This window comes from Pristiophorus japonicus, chromosome 11 (genome assembly GCF_044704955.1).
Source record: "Pristiophorus japonicus isolate sPriJap1 chromosome 11, sPriJap1.hap1, whole genome shotgun sequence".
In the NCBI taxonomy this organism is placed as follows: Eukaryota; Metazoa; Chordata; class Chondrichthyes; family Pristiophoridae; genus Pristiophorus; species Pristiophorus japonicus.
The window spans coordinates 201,120,525-201,147,836 of NC_091987.1; the positions used below are offsets into that span (position 1 = coordinate 201,120,525).

The 27,312-nt window shown below is 42.9% G+C and overlaps 1 protein-coding gene across 6 annotated transcripts in view; it reads right to left on the bottom strand.

Annotated features, from left to right (window-relative positions):
* Positions 1-27,312, bottom strand: part of snx19b (sorting nexin 19b) — a 227,313-nt gene that overhangs the window by 165,587 nt on the left and 34,414 nt on the right. For all 6 annotated transcript variants that reach the window (XM_070894411.1, XM_070894413.1, XM_070894414.1 and 3 more), the window contains exons 7-8: positions 20,803-20,989; positions 9,889-10,021 (exon numbers count right to left, since the gene is read on the bottom strand). In XM_070894411.1, coding sequence (XP_070750512.1) covers positions 9,889-10,021; positions 20,803-20,989 — 320 coding nt within the window. The remainder of the gene's footprint in view (positions 1-9,888; positions 10,022-20,802; positions 20,990-27,312) is intronic.

The following is a 27,312-nucleotide window of genomic DNA, read 5'->3' on the forward strand; positions in this document are numbered from 1 at the left end:
CTATTCCATACAAACAAAATGTTAATTATATAACTTATTTGCAAGCTCTCAAGGGTCTGCTCAGTGTACAACTATGTGCTCGGCAATTTATAAACTGTGAACAGAAACGTGCTAATCTACACATTCCTCACAAGCGTTATTTTATATTTTACACCAGGGGCTGATTCAACTGAACCAATGAATCAGAATCCAGCATGCCACATCGTGTACCTCTTGTTATAAAGTATTATCATCTCAATTGAAAACTTTTGTAAAGGCTCAGCACCTCAAAAGGCAGGGACGTCGGGACCCAATTTTCCCCAATCAAAAATTATGGCGTCCACTCTACTGTACACCTGTTTCTTTGAGCACCGTCAGCGGCGAGAAAAAAAAAATCACCAGTTTCCAGTAAAGGAAACCTGACTGTCGCGCCGACGCTACCCAAGTCCATCTCGGGGGGGGGGGGGTGCTAACAGTGTGCACCTAAAATGCACTGCACATGCAATTTAAAAAAAAACTCACTGCAAAAAAAAAGGAGGACCTTCGGCCGGGGATAGCAGCGGGTCGAGTCGGCTGCGTAGAAGAATTAGAAAAGGCTGCCTAGGGTATTTTTTGAAGGATGCCTCCTGTTGATGTGCTGATTTTGGCTGCCGTTTGCAACAAGAAGGCTTCTTATTGGAGCATTGCACTTTTGGAATATCTTTGGAAATGTTTTGCCACTTGTAACTTTGATGGAAAAGACGAGTGGTGAAGATTTCTGTTTAATTTGCTTGCCTGCAGTTCTCTCATCGAAGGAGGAGCATTAAATGCAAGTTTTCTTTGAGCTGAATTATTTTTAAAGCGCATTAAGTTGATAGGAAATAGCCAGTGAGGCCCTGAGGCCGGGGATAGGAGCAGGCCAGCGTCGATTTAAGTGTAGGTAAGGCTTTTTCCAATGGTGTTACATGTGTCTGTGCGCGGTTTCAATAAAAGACGTTATGGGGAAAGTGTCCTTATAGCCAGAAAGGGCGCGTAAACTGCTTTTTTACACCAGTGCCAGAATGTATGGCGCCAAACATTCTTCCACTAGTAGTCGGCGCCGGCGTCCCAACACTGGGGAAACTTTTAATTAACCTTCAATGCCAGAAAAATCGCTGGACGCTGAAAAATCAGCCCCCAGTGCTGGGCAAAATAGGGGCCTAAATCTCTTAAAAATCTTGGTTCCCATGTAAGCTACAAGTCTAATTTACATCGGATCTTTTAAAAATGGTGTCGGTATTTGTTTTGTTGAGATGAAGACTTAAATTTGCAGTGCCAGTTATAATTAAATCATCCCATCACCATTCAAATCTTCCAATTTACTGCAGGTTAGAACCAAGGATAAAATGAATAAGTTACTTTGTTGTTTTTTGACTATGATTGCCAGAAAGGTATTCCGGTTCTTGTATCAATCAAATAGAGTTTAATTGCTCTCCAATTATAGCTCAAGACCCAAGATGAAATGTCAGACTTACTTTCTCTTTTTGTTTTAAGTGTGATTGCTGAGGTTATTTTTAAAGTTATAGGGTACAGACCCTGTGAGGACAATTTTGGTCTTGGGGCTGACTGCCCGAGACCACAAGCACTGACTGGCCAGGTTTCTGTGTTCAGCTTAATTACCATATTGTACATGAGCTGCAGCCACAAGTTATGCCTGGAATTGGTAGCTTGTCCATTTGGGAGTAGGAAATGGCATGCTGTTCAGGATTTAAAGGTCAGCAGTGGTGTCAGCTGTGGCTCAGTGGGTAGCACCCTCGCCTCTGATTCAGAAGGTCATGAATTCAAGTCCTACTCCAGAGACTTGAGCTGGCTGACACGCCACTGCAGTGCTGAGGGAGTGTGGCACTGGAGAAGGGCAGGCAAATTATCCCCGGTGTCATGGTCAATATTTATCCCTTAACCAACATCACTAAAATAAACAGATTATCTGGTCATTATCACATTGTTGTTTGTGGGAGCTTGCTGTGCGCAAATTGGCTGCCTACACTGCAACAGTAACTACACTTCCAAAATTACTTCATCGGCTGTAAAGCACTTTGGGTTGTCATGAAAGGCGCTATATAAATGCAAGTCTTTCTTTCTAACTGTGAGAAATGTTATTTTATTAGCAGTAGCAAAAAATATCAGCGCGTCATAATGCACCTGCAATAATTATCTTTCGCACTTCTGAAGCAACTAACAGCCACTGGACCATCATAAATTTTTTTAAATCTAAGCATCCAGCTGTGAGATGCACAATATCAGTCAAAAAGGCAGAATAGCAAAGACAATTATACATTTCACAAGCATGCACTGGAATGAATCCAAGTACCAAAAGAACCAACTCTGTGCTAAAAAGATGGAGATGACTTCTTTATTTATCTTTTCCCTTCTTCGATTTGCTTTCTTAGTACTTTTCTGTTCTTCAGAAAACTGCTTGAATCAGGTGCTGAATTTAGAATGGTTTTCTCTATAGTGAGCCAGCAATTAATACTCCTCCCTCAGCTGTCAGCTTAAGGAGCCCCTCATTTCCATTTCTTAGATTTGATTTAAAGGCAATATCTCGAGAGGCAGCCAGTGAATAAAGTTATCATCTCAATCAACTGCAACACCTGGCCCCCAAATAATGGATAAGCAAGATTGAATTAGCAAGTCACCACGAAGCAGAATATTGAATGTCATGAAGTCATCCAACAAGGAGACTGGGGAAAGTAGCCAGCTTAGGGCAACTGACACAGTTTCTATATTAATGGTATCAGTACAAAGATTTCCAACATGGCAGCAGCATGAGCCTAGTCTTCTTTAAAATAAAAGTGGAATACGATGGTGAGCAAGATGGCAAAAATGTATCAGTATGTAATTATTATGTTGGCAATTCCTTTGTACTTAAACATATATATTAAATAATTAAAATACAGGAGTTTAGTCCCCAAGTGGGATAACATTGAAGTCACTAGCTTTTCCTCCTCCCGGAACCATGAATTTATTGAAACAGTCAGAAAGATCCAGAACAACCTAAAATTTCCAATATATATAACTATCCCAAAGCAAACTGAAAGCAAGCTGACAAACTGAGTCTTGTCCTTCTAGGTAGTAGAGGTCATGGGTTTGGGAGGTGCTGCGAAGAAGCCTTGGCGAGTTGTTGCAGTGCATCTTGTTGATGGTACACGCTGCCGTCACGGTGCGCCGGTGGTGGAGGGAGCGAATGTTTAAGTTGGTGGATGACATGCCAATTAAGCGGGCTCTTTTGTCCTGGATGGTGTTGAGTTTCTTGAGTGTTGTTGGAGCTGCACTCATCCAGGCAAGTGGAGAGTATTCCATCACGCTCCTGACTTATGCCTTGTAGATGGTGGAAAGACTTTGGGGAGTCAGAATACCCAGTCTCTGACCCGCTCTTGTTGCCACAGTATTTATGTTGAGTTTCTGGTCAATTGTGACCTCCAGGATGTTGATGGTGGGGGATTCGGCGATGGTAATGCCGTTGAACGTCAAGGGACGGTGGTTAGACTCTCACTTGTTGGAAATAGTCATTGCCTGGCACTTGTGTGACGCAAATGTTGCTTGCTACTCATCAGCCCAAGCCTGAATGTCGTCCAAATCTTGCTGCATGCGGGCATGGACTGCTACATTAAATGAGGAGTTGTGAATGGCACTGAACACTGTGCAGTCATCAGCGAATATCCCTACTCCTGACCTTAGGATGGAGGAAAGATCATTGATGAAACAGCTGAAGAGGGTTGGGCCTAGGACACTATGAGGAACTCCTGCAGCGATGTCCTGGGGCTGAAATAATTGACCTCCAAACCACCACAACCATCTTCCTTTGTGCTAGGTATGACTCCAGCCAGTGGCGAGTTTTCCCCCTGATTCCCATTGACTTCAGTTTTACTAGGGCTCCTTGATGCCACACTCGGTCAAATGCTGCCTCGATGTTAAAGACAGTCACTCTCACCTCTGGAATTCAGCTCTTTTGTCCATGTTTGGACCAAGGCTGTAATGAGGTCTAAAGCCGAGTGGTCCTGGGGGATCCTAAAATGGGCATCAGTGAGCAGGTTATTGGTGAGTAAGTGCCGCTTGATAACTTTGTCGACGGCACCTTCCCTCACTTTGCTGATGATTAAGAGTAGACTGATGGGACTGTAATTAGCCGGATTGAATTTGTCCTGCTTTTTGTGGACCGGAAATACCTGTTTTCCACATTATCAGATAGATGCCAGTGTTGTAGCTGTACTGGAACAGCTTGGCTGGAGGCACAGCTAGTTCTGGAGCACAAGTCTTCAGCACGACAGCCAGGATGTTGTTGAGCCCATAGCATTTGCTGTATTCAGTCCACTCGGCCGTTTCTTGGTATCACATGGAGTAAATCAAATTGGCTGAAGACCGGTTTCTGAGATGATGGGGACCACAGCAGGAGGCCGATATGGATCATCTACTCGACACTTCTGGCTGAAGATGTTTGCCAACGCTTCAGCCTTGTCTTTTGCACTCACGTGCTGGGCTCTGCCATCATTGAGGATGGGAATATTCATGGAACCTTCTCCTCCCATTAGTTGTTTACTATGTTTACTAGTCCACCACCATTCACAACTGGATGTGGCAGGAATGCAGAGCTTTGATCTGATCCGTTGATTGTGGGACCACTTAGCTCTGTCTATAGCATGCCGTTTCCGTCTTTTAGCGTGCATATTGTCCTGTGTTGCAGCTTCCCCACCTCATTTTTAGGTACACCTAGTGTTGTTCCTGGTATGCTCTTCTGCACTCCTTATTGAACCAGGGTTGCTCCCCTGACTTGATGGTAACGGTCGAGTGAGGGATATGCCATGTCATGAGGTTACAGATTGTGGGGGAATACAATTCTGCTGCTGCTGATGGCCCACAGCGTCTCGTGGATGCCCAGTTTTGAGCTGCTAGATCTGTTCTGAATCTATTCCATTTAGCACAGTGGTAATGAAACACAACACAACGGAGGGTATCCTCAGTGTGAAGGCGGGATTTAGTCTCCACAATTACTTTGTGGTGGTCACTGCTATCAATGCTGTCATGGACAGATCCATCTGAGACAGATAGATTGTTGAGGACAAGGTCAAGTAATTTTTTCCCTCGTGCTGGTTCTCGCACCACCTGCGGCAGGCCCAGTCTGGCTGCTATGCCCTTCAGGACTCGGCCAGTAGTGGTGTCCCCGATTGAAGTCCCCCACCCAGAGTACATTCTGTGCCCTTGCTATTCTCAATGCCTCTTCCAAGTGGTGTTCAACATGGAGGAGTACTGATTCATCAGCTGAGGGAGGGCAGTAGGTGGTAAACAGCAGGAGGTTTCCTTGTCCATGCTTGACCTGAAGCCATGAGACTTCATGGGGTCCGGAGTCAATGTTGAGGACTCCCAGGGCCACTCCCTCCCGACTGTATACCTCTGGTGGGTCAGGACATACCCAGGGATGGTGATGGAGGAATTGAAACATGCAACATCCAAAGAAAACTCCATCTGGTAGAGCAAGTATAAAGGTATGGTAACCTACAGGCTGAGAAGTAAGTATCTGCTGTTATAAAGATGACAGACTGAAAAATAATACTTCCTAAATCAACAAGCACTTAAAGACAGAGCCTGAGAACTTTTGGAAACATAAAAAGGTTATTAGATTAAATAAGCATGCCTTCATAGAAACAAAGAAAATAGGTGTAGGAGTAGGCCATTCGGCCCTTCGAGCCTACTGCTGATCACGACTATTGCTGATCATGCAACTTCAGTACCCCATTCCTTGTTCTCTCCAAATCTCTTGATCCCTTTAGCCGAAAGGGCCACATCTAACTCCCTTTTGAATATATCTAACGAAGTGGCCTCAACAACTTTCTGTGGTAGAGTATTCCATAGGTTCACAATTCTCTGAGTGAAGAAGTTTCTCCTCATCTCGGTCCTAAATGGCCTACCCCTTATCCTTAGACTGTGACCCCTGGTTCTGGACTTCCCCAACATCAGGAACATTCTTCCTGCATCTAACCTCTCCAATCCCGTCAGAATTTTATATGTTTCTATGAGGTCCCCTCTCATTCTTCTAAATTCCAGTGAATATAAGCCTAGTCGATCCAGTCTTTCTTCATATGTAAGTCACGCCATCCCGTGAATCAGTCTGATGAACCTTCGCTGCACTCCCTCAATAACAAGAATGTCCTTCCTCAGATTAGGAGACCAAAACTGTACACAATATTCAAGATGTGGCCTCACCAAGGCCCTGTACAACTGCAGTAAGACCTCCCTGCTCCTATACTCAAATCCTCTCGCTATGAAGGCCAACATGCCATTTGCCTTCTTCACTGCCTGCTGTACCTGCATGCCAACTCTCAATGACTGAGGTACCATGACACCCAGGTCTCATTGCACCTCCCCTTTTCCGAATCTGTCACCATTCAGATAATATTCTGCCTTCTTATTTTTGCCACCAAAGTGGATAACCTCATATTTAGCCACATGATATTGCACCTGCCATGCATTTGCCCGCTGACCTAACCTGTCCAAGTCACCCTGCAACCTCTTAGCTTCCTCTTCATAGCTCACATTGCCACCCAACTTAGTGTCATCTGCAAACTTGGAGATATTACAGTCAATTCCTTCGTCTAAATCATTAATGTAAATTGTAAATAGCTGGGGTCCCAGCACTGAACCCTGCAGTACCCCACTAGTCACTGCCTGCCATTCTGAAAAGGACCCGTTTATTCCTACTCTTTGCTTCCTGTCTGCCAACCAGTTCTCTATCCACGTCAATACATTACCCCCAATACCATGTGCTTTAATTTTGCACACTAATCTCTTGTGCGGGACCTTGTCAAAAGCCTTTTGAAAGTCCAAATACACCATATCCACCGGTTCTCCCTTGTCCACTCGACTAGTTACATCCTTAAAATATTCTAGAAGATTTGTCAAACGTGATTTCCCTTTCATAAATCCATGCTGACTTGGACCGATCCTGTCACTGCTTTCCAAGTGCACTGCTATTACATCTTTAATAATTGATTCCAACCTCTTCCCCACTACCAATGTCAGACTAACTGGTCTATAATTCCCTGTTTTTTCTCTCCCTCCTTTTTCAAAAAGTGGGGTTACATTAGCTACCCTCCAATCTAGAGGAACTGTTCCAGAGGCTATAGAATGTTGGAAAATGACCACAATGCATCCACTATTCCTAGGGCCATTTCCTTAAGTACTCTGGCATGCAAACTAACACGCCCTGGGGATTTATCGGCCTTCCATACCATCAATTTCGCTTACACAATTTCCTGATGAATAAGGATTTCCTTCAGTTCCTCCTTCTTGCGAGACCCTCGGTCCCCTAGTATTTCTGGAAGGTTATTTGTGACTTTCTCAGTGAAGACAGAACCAAAGTATTTGTTCAACTGGTCTGCCATTTCTTTGTTCCCCGTTACACATTCACCTGATTCTGACTGTAAGGGACCTACATTTGTCTTCACTAATTTTTTTCTCTTCACATATCTATAGAAGCTTGTGCAGTCAGTTTTTATGTTCCCTGCAAGCTTACTCTCATACTATATTTCCCCCTCCGAATTATACCCTTTGTCCTCCTCTGCTGAATTCTAAATTTCTCCCAGTCCTCAGGTTTGCTGCTTTTTCTAGTCAATTTATATGCCTCTTTCTTGCATTCAACACTATCCCTAATTTCCCTTGTAAGCCACGGTTGAGCCACCTTTCCCGTTTTATTTTTACGCCAGACAGGGGTGTACAATTGTTGAAGTTCATCCATGTGATCTTTAAATGTCTGCCATTGCCTATCCACCGTCAACCCTTCTAGTATTATTCACCAGTCTATCCTAGCCAATTCATGTCTCATACCATCGAAGTTACCTTTCTTTAAGTTCAGGACCCTAGTTTCCGAATTAACTGTGTGACTCTCCATCTTAATAAAGAATTCTACCATATTATGGTCACTCTTCCCCAAGAGGCCTCGCACAGCAAGATTGCTAATTAGTCCCTTCTCATTACACATCACCCAGTCTAGGATGGCCAGCTATCTACATATTGGTCGAGAAAACCATCCCTAATACATTCCAGGAAATCCTCCTCCACCACATTACTACCAGTTTGATTAGCCCAATCAATATGTAGATTAAAGTCGCCCATGATAACTGCTGTACCTTTATTGCGCACATCCCTTATTTCTTGTTTGATGCTGTCCCCAACCTGACTACTACTGTTTGGTGGTCTGTACACAAATCCCACTAGCGTTTTCTGCCCTTTGGTATTCCGCAGCTCCTAAATGTTGAATACCCCTGGATGTTGAGTTCCCAGCCTTGGTCACCCTGAAGCCATGTCTCCGTAATGCCAATTACATCATACCCGTTAACTGCTGTCTGCGCAGTTAATTCGTCTACCTTATTCCAAATACTCCTCGCATTGAGGCACAGAGCCTTCAGGCTTGTCTTTTTAACACACTTTGCCCGTTTAGAATTTTGCTGTAATGTGGCCCTTTTTGTTTTTTGCCTTGGGTTTCTCTGCCCTCCACTTTTACTTTTCTCCTTTCTATCTTTTGCTTCTGCCTCCATTTTATTTCCCTCTGTCTCCCTGTATAGGTTCCCATCCCCCTGCCATGTTAGTTTAACTCCTCCCCAACAGCACTAGCAAACAATCCCCCTAGGACATTGGTTCTATTTATGATGGTTTGATCATTTTCTTTAGCTTTATAGTCAGAGGAAAACCTACTCATCTGTTCCTCAGTTCCTTCTTGCTCCAGAAACACCTCCAATTGTTAATGTATTGTGCAACTCTATTAGAATATGGATAAAAAGTACCACCTGGTATCCCTTTTTGCTCCTAATTTTTAAAACTCGCACCCCAGGGCATTTGAATGCTTCACAACACTGAATAATTGCCTGAATTAATTCAGTCAATTCCCTCTGCAACCTTGGAAAAGTTGTATTCAGTCATTTTAATGTCTCAACTTCAAAAGAAAGCAAGCACAACTGTCTTAAACTTTCCTCATAACTTAAATTTCTAATACTCATTCAATTCATACAGTCGTTGTACATTTGAGAAAATAGGCAGGTGTGAGGGAGCTACATAGGCTTTCTTTTAGTAGTTTCCTTCTCCACCACATTGCGTTCACTCGCATTTCACTGGATTCCATGGCAAAAGAAAAAGAGGTAAGCCACAGGGCATTCCCCAAGGATAGCCATTCTGCACCCTTATTGCCTAGCCTCACAACACTATTAGTGTTAAAGTTGGGATTGGGGTTAGGGTTCAGTAGCTCATACATTTACTTAGCATCTCAACTGGAGCTCAGAGGATGTAACATATGAAGGAGAGAAGGGGAGCAACTGTATTAAGATTTAACATTTTTACAGGTTTGACAGGGTAGATGCTGGAGGATTTTCCCTGGCTGGGGAGTCTATTTAAGACTGAGATGACGAGAAGATCCTTCACTCAAAGGGTTGTGAATCTTTGGAATTCTTCAGTGTTTCAGTTAGAGCATCCACAGCTCAGAGATAGATACATTTTTGGATACTAAGAGACTCAAGGCATATGAGGATAGTGCAGGAAGGTGGAGTTGAGGTAGAAGATCAGTCATGATCTTATTGAATAGCAGAGCAGGGCCGAATGGCCTACATCTGCTCCTAATTCTTGTGTTATGTTCTTGAGACTGCTTTTAAAAAGTCACGGTTTAGTTTCATTCATCTGAATGCAAAGAGAACACTACTGTAATGTTCCAAAGAATCTTACCTGTGAGATACTGAGAACGTATCTTTGTTTTACACAGGTGAGTATCAGGTCAACAGGTTACAATGTGGAAACTTTGACCCCATTGTCACATACATTGCAAAGTAAACATCTATTCCTAAATCCAAGCTTTAGCTTTCAGAAATAGCAGGGGTTTTTTGTGCATGGACCAATTGTGCATAACTCACCCACCTTTCTATCAGGGTCCCACACAGCAGCCGGATAACCTTTTGCATGTTCTCAGTGCATAGCCAGCTCCAGTGGTCTTTCATCAGGAGGCAGAGAAGATCCAATGCTACATCTGCCAAGGCTGTTTCAGAACCCTCTGTTCAAAAAGGAAATAGAAGCAAATGAGCATTACATGATTACCATAAATAAATGGCGTCTGAAATAAATGTTCAAAATCAGAAAGATGAGAATCACATCCTACTTCTAATAGGCAGATTTAATATTTTTGTAGTTTGTTTGCAACAATTAAATTTACTTATTAAGGATGGAATGTGCAGTGAAAATGGCCACATCAGAGAACACAGCTCACAGAGCTTGAATGCACCAAACATCCCGAGGATGGGCAATAAATTCTGGCCTTATTAGCGACTCCCATTTGGCAAGAATTATCTTGTAAAAAAGGCATTTCATACAGCGACAAATTAGACACCAAGCAGGCGTTAGAGGAGGTGGTCAAAGAAATAGGTTTTGAGGAGATTTTTGAAGGCGAAAAGAGAATGTGGCAAGATGGAGCAGTTTAGGTAGTGAATTGCAGAGTGCGAGGGCACAACAGCTGAGTTGAGGTGTAGGGCTGGAGGAGTTTGCCCAAATAGGGTAGACAGAACTAGAAAGATAGCTCAGAAGGACTAATGTGGAACAGGATATGGCAGGACTGACATATGAAGAAAGACTTCATATTCACTGGAATTTAGAAGAATGAGAGGGGATCTCATAGAAACATATAAAATTCTGATGGGATTGGACAGGTTAGATGCAGGAAGAATGTTCCCGATGTTGGAGAAGTCCAGAACCAGGGATCACAGTCTAAGGATAAGGGGGTATGCCATTTAGGACCAAGATGAGGAGAAACTTCTTCACTCAGAGAATTGTGAACCTGTGGAATTCTCTACCACAAAGTTGTTGAGGCCAGTTCGTTAGATATATTCAAAAGGTAGTTAGATGTGGCTCTTACCTAAAGGGATCAAGGGGTATGGAGAGAAAGCAACAATGGGGTACTGAAGTTGCATGATCAGCCATGATCATATTGAATGGTGGTGCAGGCTCGAAGGGCCGAATAGCCTACTCCTGCACCTATTTTCTATGTTTCTGTGTTTCTGGATGAGTTGGAGTTTCTGTAGGGTGAAGCTCGGGAGACCAGCATGCAGAGCTTATGGAAAATTTGAGACTGGAATTAATAAAGCAGTGCATGAGGATTTCAACAGGATAGAGGTGAGGGGGGAGAGAAGCAGGCAATGTTCTAGAAGCGAAAATTGGGAGAGTTGGTGACAGACTTGGCCAAACTTTTGATTTTGACACAAACTCAGCTCAGAGTTAAGTAGCTGCACACAGCCGGGTTGAGCGAACAGCCAAGGGTTGGAACAGAATCGAGGGCAGAGGAACAGAATTTCTGGAGAGAACTGAACAGAATAGCTTTGATCTTGCTGATGTGAGTTGGAGGATATTCTGGCTCACCCAATGCTTGATATCAGACAGGCAGTGCAACAATACAGCAACAGGCATGGATGTGTGTATGCAATGTATTTCATGGAGTTCATCCAGAATAGCTATAGCCAAGGGTTAGAAGAAATGAATTTGCACTGCTAAATGTTTATATCAAAATTTGGTTTATCTCCGGGTACTCTTTGTAGTGTTAGCTTGGCTCAGTTGGAACACTCTTATCTTTGAGCCAGAAGGCTGTAGGTTCAAATCCCACTGCAGACTTGAGCACACATTCTAGGCCGACACTACAATGCAGCACAGAAAGAGTGCTACACAACGGGAGATGCCGCCTTTCAGATGAGACGTTAAACCAAGGCTCCATATGTCTGTTCAAGTCAATGTAAAAGATCACATGGCACTATTTGAAAAAGAGCAAAGAGTTCTCCCTGTGTCCTGGCCAACATTTCCTCATGAACCATCACCACCAAAAGCATATTATCTAGTTATTCATTAATTTGCTATGTGTGGGACCTTGCCATGCTTGCATAGATAACAGTGATTACATTTCAAAAGTAATCCATTGGTTGTAAAACACTGCGGGATGTTCTGAGGGCCTGATAAGACACTATTATAAAACAAGTTTGTTTTTCTTTTACACAGTTTTACTAATTCCAACTTTAGATTAAAATAACCATCACATTACACATGTCAACACACATACAAGAACTAATAATCTTTCAACCGCTGGACTAAAAAAATAACATAATTCCCCATGAACTTAAAATACTTCATGTTGTTCAATCTGGGTGATCTCAGATAATATTGTTACAATTCAAGTTTACCAGCAACATTCTTAACTTGTCGTGGGTGGGAATAGCAGACATAAAATGAAAATGACTATTTACTGCCAAATTCCTGTTAGAGCTTAGACTTTATATAACATCTTCTAGTAGCACTTTTGAGCTTCAAACTACCTCTGAGGGATCATAATCTCCACAAAAGAGTCAGCACAACAAAAAAAGGGAGACATTTTCAGAACGATTTTGTCAAAAAAGACAAAGAATTAAATTTCCTTTTATCTTGAATATTCCTTCAGGGAAATACGTGCTAAGAGAAGTGAAACCCAGTTATGTTGTTTTTTTTTTTGCACAGGCAAAGAGTTAATAGCAAGAATCCAGCTTTTCCCACATGCATTAAGCAATTTTATCTTGCTTTTTTTCTTGTTTTGGAAGGAACTGCATTTCTTAAACTCCCTGTGAATCTAGTATAATAAATAACATTTTGACAAAGTAGGAGGAAATATTTGTGGACATGCTTGGTTTTAGATCAGACTGCAGGTCTGGTAAATACAATGATATACTTCCACCTAGTGGAGATATGTATAGTTAACAGTTTCCTAAACTCAGCAGTTTAAATAGATACGATGTAATTTTATTTTGATCTTCAATAATTGTATTAGGCCATTGCACTGGAAAAATGTCTGTCAACTAAAAAAATAGCACTAAACCAGTGCAGGCTCGAAGGGCCATATGGCCTACTGCTACTCCTATTACTTATGTCTATTTCAAAACACTTGTTTTTAAAGGATTTGATAGGGTAGATAGAAACTATTTCCTCTGGGTGCGTACGAGGTGCGCCTGCGCTAAAACCCAGAACTTTCAATCTTGACAGATCGCACACAGCCCCGGGAAAAGGGCCTCCATGGGTGGAGAGTTGGGCTATTTGCCCAACTTGTGCCCAGCGAGTGCCCTTGAGGCCTGCTTTTACCAGTGTAAGAGTTTTAAAGGACAGAAAAATATCTATATATTTTACAATAATGTATACATTTAAAAACCTGTGAATGAAGGTAAATTTATTTTTAGACCATTTAAAATATGTACATTTATTTTTCAAAAAATTAAAATGTTGGTTTTAAATAAATACCATTTTGATTCATTTTAAATATATGATTTTCTTTTAATTTATTTTAAGTGTTGGTATATTTTGGGGGTTGGTATATTTTGGGCCGGTCCAAGTTAACCTAGGGGCACTTGCGAACTGCATGCGCCGCTGGGATACGAAGGCCTCCACCCGTGGCCACCCTGAGAGGCCCTTGACCGCGAATCTCAGAACCTCCGGGACCGTCAGGTAAGTTCGTAGATTTTTTTGCAGGTTGGAGGCATCCACTCGCGGGAAGCCTCTGACCGCAATTTATATCGCAATGTACCACACGCCTATTGTGTAAACCTCAAAACCAAGGACTCCCTAGACTTCTGCAAGCTAGACGCACTGAGGCTTTCTGTTTCCAACCATTAATTTTAATGGTTCACTTGTTGGCGAGAGTGGAACAGAAAATCCAGCCACAACCTATAAACAGCAGGTTCCACATCAATCCCTAGTCAAGGAAAGCGAAGTTCTGCTCATCAATGTCCAAATGTCAGTTTGGCAATTTCATCATCCTACACATTCTGCATCAATGCAAAGCCAAAACCATTATAAGAATTATGTAATCACACAGCTTCAGTATTGAAAGCAACTCTATAAAAGGATTTATTGAACACCATCTCTGGCATCTGTTTCTCGTTTATAGAATGCTGCAATCCTTAGAAAATGAAAATAGCACCGCTACCGAAGTATCAGGTAAAGCTGTCCTGATGGGAATTTGCTTAAAACCTCATTGCATATTTAAGTCAACATTGCAATTTAGCAGTCGTCTGGACTAGATAATTTTGTCTGGTTAAGACATATGTCCACTTAACACTTTTACTGGCACAAACCTACATTTAAGAATCAACATTCAAACAAAACTCTTCCTGGATGGCTTAAATCTACATTTCTATTTCCATAGCTATTGTTGTACATAAGTGGGATCACTGTCATTCTGCACTGGTATTACAGTCTTCTCTAGGCTGTACCAAGTCATGGAAATTGAAATCTGAATTTCAGTCTTGAACTTATGGATCGAATGGTCAGATTTGGGTTTCTTACTGCTGAACTCGGTGTGGCAGCATGGCTGCAACTGTTATCTATCACCACATGCTGCACTTTGTAAGCATATCAAATTGCATAATCAGCTTTCAAACTCTGGGTTAACAAGAATGGGGCAAATACAAAACAGTGTGAATAGATTGAAATGAATCAATTTAGTAACAATTTTGGCTCCAAACTCTAGTGCTTATTTTCATTCTGTACCCGAGAAAGCAAATGGAAAGAGATACAATTTAATAAAACTCAATCACGTGATCAATAATAACAAAGATCAAGAACAATAATAACAAAGATCAAGAACAATTCACTACTGGAGTGGCTTTGAAAAAACATGTTCCTTCACCTTCATTTCTCTTAATCATTTATGTCGAATGAAGAATAAACTTGTATGCTTCTTTTTGCTTTTTGTGAAGGAGGCGACCTCTAATTAGGAAATATAGATGGTAACTGAATGATACCCCTGATTTGAGAGAACTTTGCAGTTCTAGCATAGATGTAACAAATCTTGCCATACCAACCAGCGTATGTCCAATTACAACAACTGACTTTGAAAACTGATTATGCAACAATAGCATTTACTGTATTTTCCAACATTACAACAGTGACTACAATTCACAAGTACTTCATTGGCAGAGGTCGTGAAAAACAGATAATAAATGCATATTTTTTCTTTACCGAAAAAGAGACCTAATTATTTACAGAATTATTTATTTTACAAACTTAAAACTATTAAGTGGCAAAGAATATATCATTCCTTGTATAAAAAAGGCAGGTAACTAAAGTAGTAAATTTGAATTCACTACCAAGAACATAAGAAATAGGAGCAAGAGTAGGCCACCTGGCCCCTCGAGCCTGCTCCGCCATTTAATAAGATCATGGCTGATCTGATCATGGACTCAGCTCCACTACCCTGCCCATCCCCCATAACCCTTTATTCCCTTATCGCTCAAAAATCTGTCTATCTCCGCCTTAAATATATTCAATGACCCAGCCTCCACAGCTCTCTGGGGCAAAGAATTTCATAGATTTACAACCCTCTGAGAGATGAAATTCCACATCTCAGTTTTAAATGGCCGGCCCCCTATTCTGAGACTATGTCCCCAAGTTTTAGCTTCCCCTAAGAATAGAAATATCCTCCCTGCATCCACCTTGTCGAACCCCCTCGCGACCTTATATGTTTCAATAAGATCACCTCTCATTCGTCTGAACTCCAATGTCTATCAGCCCAAACTACTCAACCTATCTACATAAGTCAACCCATCATCTCCAGAATGAACCATGTGAAACTTCTCTGAAAAGTCTCCAATGTAAGTATATCTTTCCTTAAATACGGAAACCAAAACTGTATGCAGTACTCTAGGTGTGGCCTCACCAATACCCTGTACAGTTGTAGCAGGACTTTTCTGCTTTTATACTCTATCCCCCTTGCAATAAAGGCCAACATTCCATTTGCTTTCCTGATTACTTGTTGTATCTGCACACTAACTTTTTGTGTTTCATGCACAAGGACCATCAGGTTCCTCTGTACTGCAGCATTTTGCAATTTTTCTCCATTTAAATTATAATTTGCTTTTCTATTTTTTTCTGCCAAAGTGAATAACCTCACATTTTCCCACATTATACACATCTGCCAAATTTTTGCCCACTCACTTAGCCTGTCTGTATCCCTTTGTAGATTTTTTGTGTCTTCCTAACAATTTGCTTCCCCATCCATCTTTGTATCATCAGCAAACTCGGTCCCTTTATCCAATTCATTAATATAGATTGTAAATAGTTGAGGACCCAGCACTGATCCCTGTGACACCCCACTAGTCACTGCTTGCCAACCGTAAAATGACCCATTTATCCCGACTCTATGTTTTGTTAGTTAGCCAATCCTCTATCCATGCTAATATATTACCCCCAACCCCGTGAACTGTTATCTTGTGCAGTAACCTTTTATGTGGCACCTTATCAAATCCCTTCTGGAAATTCAAATACCACATCCACTGGTTCTCCCTGATCCACCCTGCTCGTTACATCCTCAAAGAACTCCAGCAAATGTGTCAAACATGATTTCCCTTTCATAAATCCATGCTGACTCTGCCTGACTGAATTATGCTTTTCCAAATGTCCCGCGACTGCTTCTTTAATAATGGACTCCAACATTTTCCCAATCACAGATGTTGGGCTAACTGGTCAAAAGGTTCCTGCTTTTTGTCTGCCTCCTTTTTTAAATAGGGGCGTTACATTTGCAGTTTTCCAATCTGCTGGGACTCCCCAGATTCCAGGGAATTTTGGTAAATTACAACCAAAGTATCCACTATCCCTGCCACTACTTCTCTTAAGACCCTAGGATGCAAGCCATCAGGTCCAGGGGATTTATCTGCCTTTGGTCCCATTATCTTACTGAGAACCACCTCCTCAGTGATTGTGACTGTGTTAAGTTCCTCCCCTTATAGCCCCTTGACTATCCACTGTTGGGATATTGTTAGTGTACCTGTACTCCAACTTGCCTCATTCACTACAAGTTGAGGAGTGGGGGAGTGGGGGGGGGGGAAATCAGCCAAGATCCCTGCTCCTAATTGCACATTCTGAGCCCCTGCTAGAATTGCATGTATGTAGGTATCAGATAAGTACAGGATTATATTCAGCGGTTATATCCTCTATATTCAAGTGCCGTGACAACTCTCACTATCAAGGCTCACAAAAGAATAAAAGCCATTTTGGCAAAGTTACAAAAGTTACCTGGCAACCAAAGTTCAGCAAAGAGTCAATAACCTCAGGTCAGAGGAATTGGCAGAAGAAATAAACTAAAATGCAGATGACTGATGTGAACATTCAAAATCAGACAACATTAGGGGGAGGGGGGAATTTATGCTCTGCTGCACAATCTCCTATTCACAATAGCTGATACTTTCTTGTGACGTTGTTGCCCAGATTCCTATTAACTAAAAAAACATAAGCGTCCTCCTACCACACAAAAAACAAAGGTTTATGAACTTTGCACAAACACTTATCTTTTCAAAATGAGTTAGAATAACATTGCTCATATTCCTTTGCACATTCTTGCAGGATTATGACGATAGGCCATTTTTATTAAGCGTAGCCAAAGTGTAAAAATATCTACCATGCAATTTTGATAATTTTCTAACAAAAACACTATTATTCAAGGCAAAGCTTTTCTTTCATTATTTAAATGTTGATTTTCAATGGGTGTAAAGAGCCTTTACAAGGTATAAAAGCAGTAAAATCTCAATACTACCACACCAGTTCATAGAAACATAGAAACATAGAAAATAGGTGCAGGAGTAGGCCATTCAGCCCTTCTAGCCTGCACCGCCATTCAATGAGTTCATGGCTGAACATGCAACTTCAGTACCCACTTCCTGCTTTCTCGCCATACCCCTTGATCCCCCGAGTAGTAAGGACTTCATCTAACTCCCTTTTGAATATATTTAGTGAATTGGCCTCAACAACTTTCTGTGGTAGAGAATTCCACAGGTTCACCACTCTCTGGGTGAAGAGGTTTCTCCTCATCTCGGTCCTAAATGGCTTACCCCTTATCCTTAGACTGTGACCCCTGGTTCTGGACTTCCCCAACATTGGGAACATTCTTTCTGCATCTAACCTGTCTAAAACCGTCAGAATTTTAAACGTTTCTATGAGGTCCTCTCTCATTCTTCTGAACTCCAGTGAATATAAGCCCAGTTGATCCAGTCTTTCTTGATAGGTCAGTCCCACCAGGAATCAGTCTGGTGAATCTTCGCTGCACTCTCTCAATAGCAAGAATGTCCTTCCTCAAGTTAGGAGACCAAAACTGTACACAATACTCCAGGTGTGGCCTCACCAAGGCCCTGTACAACTGTAGCAACACCTCCCTGCCCCTGTACTCAAATCCCCTCGCTATGAAGGCCAACATGCCATTTGCTTTCTTAACCGCCTGCTGTACCTGCATGCCAACCTTCAATGACTGATGTACCATGACACCTAGGTCTCGTTGTACCTCCCCTTTTCCTAATCTGTCACCATTCAGATAATAGTCTGTCTCTCTGTTTTTACCACCAAAGTGGATAACCTCACATTTATCCACATTATACTTCATCTGCCATGCATTTGCCCACTCACCTAACCTATCCAAGTCACTCTGCAGCCTCATAGCATCCTCCTCGCAGCTCACACTGCCACCCAACTTAGTGTCATCTGCAAATTTGGAGATACTACATTTAATCCCCTCGTCTAAATCATTAATGTACAATGTAAACAGCTGGGGCCCCAGCACAGAACCTTGCGGTACCCCACTAGTCACTGCCTGCCATTCTGAAAAGTACCCATTTGCTCCTACTCTTTGCTTCCTGTCTGACAACCAGTTCTCAATCCACGTCAGCACACTACCCCCAATCCCATGTGCTTTAACTTTGCACATTAATCTCTTGTGTGGAACCTTGTCGAAAGCCTTCTGAAAATCCAAATATACCACATCAACTGGTTCTCCCTTGTCCACTCTACTGGAAACATCCTCAAAAAATTCCAGAAGATTTGTCAAGCATGATTTCCCTTTCACAAATCCATGCTGACTTGGACCTATCATGTCACCTCTTTCCAAATGCGCTGCTATGACATCCTTAATAATTGATTCCATCATTTTACCCAATACTGAGGTCAGGCTGACCGGTCTATAATTGCCTGTTTTCTCTCTCCCTCCTTTTTTAAAAAGTGCGGTTACATTGGCTACCCTCCACTCGATAGGAACTGATCCAGAGTCAATGGAATGTTGGAAAATGACTGTTAATGCATCCGCTATTTCCAAGGCCACCTCCTTAAGTACTCTGGGATGCAGTCCATTAGGCCCTGGGGATTTATCGGCCTTCAATCCCATCAATTTCCCCAACACAATTTCCCAACTAATAAAGATTTCCCTCAGTTCCTCCTCCTTACTAGACCCTCTGACCCCTTTTATATCCGGAAGGTTGTTTGTGCCCTCTTAGTGAATACCGAACCAAAGTACTTGTTCAATTGGTCTGCCATTTCTTTGTTCCCAGTTATGACTTCCCCTGATTCTGACTGCAGGGGACCTACGTTTGTCTTTACTAACCTTTTTCTCTTTACATATCTATAGAAACTTTTGCAATCCGCCTAAATGTTCCCTGCAAGCTTCTTCTCGTACTCCATTTTCCCTACCCTAATCAAATCCTTTGTCCTCCTCTGCTGAGTTCTAAATTTCTCCCAGTCCCCGGGTTCGCTGCTATTTCTGGCCAATTTGTATGCCACTTCCTTGGCTTTAATACTATCCCTGATTTCCCTTGATAGCCACGGTTGAGCCACCTTCCCTTTTTTATTTTTATGCCAGACAGGAATGTACAATTGTTGTAGTTCATCCATGCGGTCTCTAAATGTCTGCCATTGCCCATCCACAGTCAACCCCTTAAGTATCATTCGCCAATCTATCCTAGCCAATTCACGCCTCATACCTTCAAAGTTACCCTTCTTTAAGTTCTGGACCATGGTCTCTGAATTAACTGTTTCATTCTCCATCCTAATGCAGAATTCCACCATATTATAGTCACTCTTCCCCAAGGGGCCTCGCACAATGAGATTGCTAATTAATCCTCTCTCATTACACAACACCCAAATTGAGTTTAACAGATAAGGCATTTCATTCAAGATCAACAACAACAACTTGTATTTATATAGCGCCTTTAACATAGTGAGATGTCCCAAGGCGCCTCACAGGAGTATTATGAGCTTAAAAATTTGACATCAAGCTGCAAAAGGAGAAATTAGGGCAGGTGACAAAGCTTGGTCAAAGAGTTAGGTAAGCTTAGTCAAAGAGGTAGGTTTTAAGGAGCGTCTTGAAGGAGGAAAGAGAGGTAGAGATGCAGAGAGGTTTAGGCAGGGAATTCCTGAGCTTGGGGCCTAGGTAACAGAAGGCACAGCCACCGATGGTTGAGCGATTATAATCAGGGATGCACAAGAGGGCCGAATTAGAGGAGCGCAGACATCTCAGGGGGTTGTGGGGCTGGAGCAGATTACAGAGATAGGGAGAGGCGAGGTCATGGAGGGATTTGAAAACAAGGATGAGAATTTTGAAATCGAGGCGTTGCTTAACCGGGAGCCAATGTAGGTCAGCGAGCACAGTGGTGATGGGTGAGCAGGACTTGGTGCGAGTTCGGACACAGGCATCAGAGTTTTGGATCACCTCTAATTTACGTAGGGTAGAATGTTGGAGGCCAGCCAGGAGTACGTTGGAATAGTGTGGTGGCTGGTGTGCATTGGCCACCACACGTTAAAAAAATCCAAGCACAGGCATCTTCCACCCTTCAACATGTAGTTCGGGATCCTTCATTGAAACACCCGTGAACTCATTGAACTCATCCCTTTTTGGCGTGGAAGCAAGTCATCCTCGATTCGAGGGACTGCCCGAGAGTGAGAGAGGAATAGTCAAGTCAAGAGCCAACAAACGCCACGTTGGAAGAGTTTTGTTCCGTGCGTTTCATTTTTCCACTTGCATACCTGAATTCAAATCCTGGTCAGAAGAGGATGGCTCACTGCTTTTCAGCTTCTTGTCCAAATAATTATTTCCTGCAGCTGCATCCTCTTTGGACTCTCTTCCTTTCAAATTCATCTGTGTTCTTCCCAGCAGCTTCTCTTGTTCCAAGATGAAGTCCTCCATGCCTGCTACGCAAAGGCCTTCCGATAACTGAGTGAAACAAAACAGTTGCATAGTAACAAGAACAAGTTCTGGCATAATCACAACAACATAGCTTTCCATCAAAAGTTAGGCTCATACATCATTTACATGTGGAAAATTCATAATGCATGAAAGAATTTTAGCAATTTATCAGCACACCTGTCTAATATACAAGAGTGGCAACACATCAAAGAGTAATTTATTGGCTGCATGGCACTTGGAAATTTACTGAGGATATAAGGTGCTATGCAAATGCAAGTTATTTTTCTACCTAAAGAACAATTGCTCATTCAGGATTCTTACATAACCATTTAATAATTACAGTATAATGTAGAACAAGAACACTCCTGGATATAATACCACAACTAATGAATTACCTTTGTTGAATACTCCCTTTGCAACAGGAATCCTATGTACAGAAAAAGTAATCTTTGCAATGCTATCCTTGCTAGAATACATTTTTTGGTTCTAAATAGCAGACTTATATAAGCTGCCCTATAATATTTCCCAAACTCACTATGTCTCTTTCCAGATAAAAAAATGAAACAGCAGAATCTTAAAATTAAAGCTGGGCCATTTAGGCGGGAAATTAAAATCACTTTTTCACACAAAGGGGAGTGGAAATCTGCAACTTTCGCCCTCAAAATCTGTGGATGCTGGATCAATCAGAATTTTGAAGACTGAGATTGATCGATTGTTGTTAGGTAAGGGATAGCGAAATGGATCAAAGGCAGGTAAAAGGAGTTGAGGTACAGATCAGCCGAATGTAATAATATCTGAACAGGCAGATTAGATTTCAGTTTAATGTTTTATCTCTGGTAATACAGCACTGAGATATCACCGCAGATTATACGCTCAAATCCTGCAGTAGGACTTGATTTCACAACTACTACAACAACACAAATACAAAATTTCTTGCCTTCTGGCTCAGAGGCAAGAGTGCTATTATGAGCTAAGCTGGGCTAAACTGACTATGCAATTTGTGCATTGCTATCCACTTGCAGCCCACCTTCATTTCCCAGACAGCATGTAGTAGCTGAACTATTGCAGTGAATTATTTTTTACATTCTGTTGCAGTGTTGTGAGATGTTTAAAGTGATCCATTTTTTTAAAATATACTCATTGATGTTCCATGCAGCCATATTCAGAGACAAAAACTGATTCTGTCTCTTTCTTCCTATAACTGTTGTCAAAGTCAAATTGCTTACAAACAGCTAGCATATAAAATAACTAAATACTCATCCTTAAGTATAGTAGGCAACTTCCCATGCCATAGTCTAATCATCTTACTACAAACAGACACTTTTGACACCCACTTATTTTGAGATACAAGTAGAATGCACATCTGTGGCATTTGTAATCTCGCCATGGGCCACACTTACCCATCACTGTGGGCCCTGAAAAAACCTGTTACTCAGGCCATTTTTGAACCTCCAATCACAATCGACCAGCTGTGGGGCATTACCAGAGCTAGGGGTGGAAATCATCCCTTTCTAATAGACCCATGACCACATGAAAAAGGTAGCCATGAGTCGGTGCAGATGACCGCTCGGTCGGCCGCCATTTTGGAAATTGCCCTACTTTATTTTTGGAGCGGTGTACGGGACCACTCCACCCAGTTTCCTGGCGTGTCGGGCATGCGGCGACCCCACACCAACCGGCGGTGGCCCCCTTTCCGCGGTATTTCCCCGCGGGAGTGGTGCCACCACCGATTGGTGCCCCTGGCAGCTTTTTTTGTCGGGGAGCTGTCTGTGACTGGACGCTGCATCTGCCCTTAATGGGGAGGTCACGCTGCTGGCAACTCGATTTAATTTTTTTGTGTCAGCCGACTGCCAGGTTGGGCCGACAATGCCCCCGGGTTCAGCCGGGCCGCCAACAGGCAGCCTGGCAACCCCTCTTGGGTGCCAGGCTGCCAGTCCAGCCGAAACGCTCCCTGGTGGCCCAGTGGTTACCACTAAAATGGCTGTAGAGTTTGCAGCAGCCCTGCCCTCTAACTGAAGGGGCGGGGAGGCGTTGACGTCATCAACGTGGTGGTGATGACTGGACGGGGCAGCTGGTCCAACCAAAGGGCACTTCCGCCCCTCAGCCGCCACAGCTTCTGCACCGACCCAAAAAAACTAAAGTGCCGAATATCGGCGGCATCTCTGCCCCATGGATCGAGGCAGAAAAAAAATAAATCGGGGCGAGCGGCTCATTTGGGGCGGAGCTCAATTTCCGCCTCCTGGAATTCAACAGCAACTTACACTTTTATAGATCTTTTAATATCCCAAATTGCTTCACTGAAACAAAAATAACAGGACATCAAACAGTGGTGGAAGAATGGTTTATGATGGTGTCCAAAGGCATATTTAAAGAGATTTGAGGAGGCTTTTAAAGCAGAAAGCGATAGCAAGGCAGAGGAGTTCACAGAGTGTTCAGGGTGGAGACAAAACGGCTGAACCTTCTGTGGCCAAATATGGATCTGAGGGAAGGGGACCAGAGTTGGGAAAAGTGGCAGACACTCAGAAGAAGATACGGTTGAAGGAGGTTGCAGAGGTTGACAAGGCGAGGCAATGGTGGCACAAGTAGATGAGCTCATGGATTTTGAAATCAATGTATTGGGGGAATAGGGAGGCAATAAAGAATGGCAAGGATCATAGGGGCGCAGGGTTTGTACCGGATAACATGCAGGCAATGGAATGTTGGACCATTGGCAATTTGTAAAGGGCGGAACCTGGGAGGCCAACAAGAATAGTATTGGAGTAACCAAGTCTAGCAGTGATGCAAGTATGGATAAGGTAGGGGCAGAGGTGCAAGTTCAACTCTATGTGAAACAGGGTAACAAGGTTACACACCATCAGGCACTGTCTGTGTAAGCAGCCATGAAGAGGGACAGAGTTGGGAATAATGGTGCAAAGCATTTGGCAGGAGTCAAACAGGAAACCTCATCCCTTCTGTTAGGAGGTTTTCCATCCTATGGCTTAATGAAACATCTGCCCTATAGTTTATTTTTCCCATTAAATACTTGTTATCCACTCGACAACTGCCTAGTGTGGCACATTTGAAATCAGGAGCTCACTGACGCAAACACAAACCCATGTTCCAACTTTCTGTGGTGCAGACAAAGACTCTTGAGGAAGGCTCATCAGGATTATAGCCCTTGACAAAAAGTTAACAAATATCCCTGGTCTATTTGACTGAATTTCATGTATCCAGTTTTTGTGCTGGCACGAGCGGTCAGTGATGATGCCCAACAAATCTGTTTTTTTTTTACAGCAATCTATCTTGTGAAACTATCTGCTCACAATATGGCTTAGATTTTCGCTGACTTTGCGAACGGGTTTTCGCCACGATTTGACCCTCCACGACGAAAACCCGGTCGGCGGGATCCTCAGTGGCCTCTCTGCGGCGCCGTTTTCACGCACTGCCGGGTTTTTATTTTTTAATTATTTCTCGGCGATTTAGTAGGTAAGGGTTTTGTGAATGTTTTTTTTTGTTTTTTGCAATTTTCTTCTTGTTTTTCCCCCCTCCCAAGGCCTCCCTCACAGCACTACTGACCCCGGACTAAAGTTGCCGAAATTCACGGTTTGCGCCGTGATTCCTCAGGCAAGGCTGACTTTACCAATGGCGCAGACATAAAGGCCTAAAAACGGTAGCGCAGCGAAAACTAATTTGGTGTAAAACTACCGTTTTCGCCCATATATCTCCATTCCTTCTCTATTCAGAAATGCATGCAATTGTCTCTTGACCTTTTATACTGTCCCCTTAAATGGTCTTCTTTCATGACTATTCCCAAAGAATTACTATCCTTTGGGTGAAAAAGCTTGCTGACTTCCTGAACCCTGAACTCTGGTAAGCAATTATGGATCAATTTTGCTAATTCCCTTCATCATCATGAAATACTGAATTTGATCATCAGATTTCTAATTGGAGCTCACAAACAACATTTATATAGCAGCTTTAATGTAGTAAAACATTGTAAGTTTCACAGAAGCAATTATCAAACAAAATTTGACAGAGCCGCATAAGGGAATATTAGGACTGTGCTTGGTCAAAGAGGCAGGTTTTAAGGAGCGTCTTAAAAAGGGAAGGTGAGGTGGAGAGGTTTAGGGAGGGAATTCCAGAGAACCTTGGGCCTATGCAGCTGAAGGCACCACCACCAATGGCTTGGCAATGAAAATCGGGGATTCGCACGATGCCAGAATTAAATGAATGCAGAGGTCTCGGGGGGTGGGGGGGTGGGGGGGGGGGGTTTGTAGGAGGTTATAGAGATAGTGAGGGACGAGACCATGGAGGGATTTGAAAACAAGGATGAGAATTTTTAAATTGACGCATTGCCGGACTGGGTGCCAATATCGGTCAGCGAGCACATGGGCGAATGGTGAACAGGGCTTGGTAGGAGTTAGGATACAGAGTTGTGGATAAGCTCAAGTTTACGGTGGATGCAAAGGTGGGAGGCCAGCCGGCTCTCGGGATCATGCGAGGGATGAGAAGGGGTCATTAGATTGAGGCTGGATGAATTTAACCACAAGAGCACACTTTCTCAATAATTGTGTACTCTATATATTTTTCTGTATTTATTAATTTACTAATGCATTTTCTGTTGCCTTTCACTAATAAAAAATGTTTCCTGCAACGACAGCTTAATTTTCCATTTTGATAGCTGACATGTTCTTTCAGAAGTTAGCACAGAGGATCCCTGGAATTATGTTAACATTTGCAGGAGTTCCAGGAGTGAGTCAATTCTTGTGAGAAGCGCCACACAGAAAGCATGAAAACCACTGAGTTAGATCACATTGAAACCTCCTCAATCCACAATTGATCATGAAACTCTACACTTGGCATATATTATTTTATCATATTCGGTTAAATTTGTGACGCTGCCAAGCAGATTTGCTCAAGTGTAGCAGTGGTTTCACAGCAGTTTCACTGTGAACTTCTTTACATCATAAAGCAACTTCAAAATCTACTTTTTAAACCAAAGTGTTCATTGCTATTTTTACCATTGGTATAAACATAACGAACAGGGAACAGGGGGGTGGGTATCACTAAATTATCCCACATGTAGGTTAGTGAACCTTTCTCATTGTGGAATAAATGGCGATAACTCACAATCCCACACTGCCTATTTACTATTGAACATGAAAATAAATAAGAGAGCATTGCAACTTAATCCAGGGAAACATCAGCCAGGACATTCTCTATGTCATCTATGAAATGCCACTGAAAAGGTTCATCTACCCTGTCAAGCCCCTTAAAGAGTTTAGATGTTTCAATGAGATCACCACTCATTCTTCTAAACTCCAGGGACTATAGGCCAAGCCTACTCAAATGTCATGGTGAAGCTACAATGGATGGTCTAGTGATGCTTTCTTTGGAACGTGGAGCCTCAACCAGCACTACACCTGCCAAACGGCGGAGAAGCGGAGCAGGTGTTCGTGAGGCCTATAAAGGCCCAGCGGTAGTCCGAGGATCGACGGCAGCGTCGGAGAGGCAGAGCAGGAGTTCATGAGGCCTCTAAAGGCCTGCCGGTGCAGCTGCAGCAAGGGCAGATGGTACACAAAGATATAGAAAGAAATCGAAAGGTGACGTCACAGCCAAGGGGGTAAGTGATTGGCTGGTGATTGGTAAGTAGTTTTTCTTTTTATTTTCGATATTAGTAAGTAACCTTTAGCATTGTTGTTGCCAATTTAAGTTTATCGAAGGGTTAAATCATGGCAGGACAGCTCGGTTACGTGTCATGCTCCTCCTGTACTATGTGGGAAGTCAGGGACGCTTCCGGTGTCCCCGACGACTACGTGTGCGGGAAGTGCATCCGCCTGCAGCACCTGACCGCATTGTGGCATTGGAACTGCGGGTGGATTCACTCTGGAGCATCCACGATGCTGAGAATGACGGGAATAGCATGTTTAGTGAGTTGGTCTTACCGCAGGTAAAGGGTACACAGTTAGATAGGGAATGGGTGACCAGCAGGAAGAACAGTGCAAGGAAGGTAGTGCAGGGGTCCCCTGCGGTCATCCCCCTGCAAAACAAATACACCGCTTTGGGTACTGTTGAGGGGGATGACTATCAGGGGAGGGCAGCAGCAGCCAAGTTCATGGCACCGTGGGTGGCTCTGCTGCACAGGAGGACAGGAAAAAGAGTGGGCGAGCTATAGTAATAGGGGATTCAATTTTAAGGGGAATAGACAGACGCTTCTGCGGCCACAACCGAGACTCCAGGATGGTATGTTGTCTCCCTGGTGCAAGGGTCAAGGATGTCTCGGAGCGGGTGCAGGGCATTCTGAAAAGGGAGGGTGAACAGGCAGTTGTCGTGGTGCATATAGGTACCAACGATATAGGTAAAAAAATGGG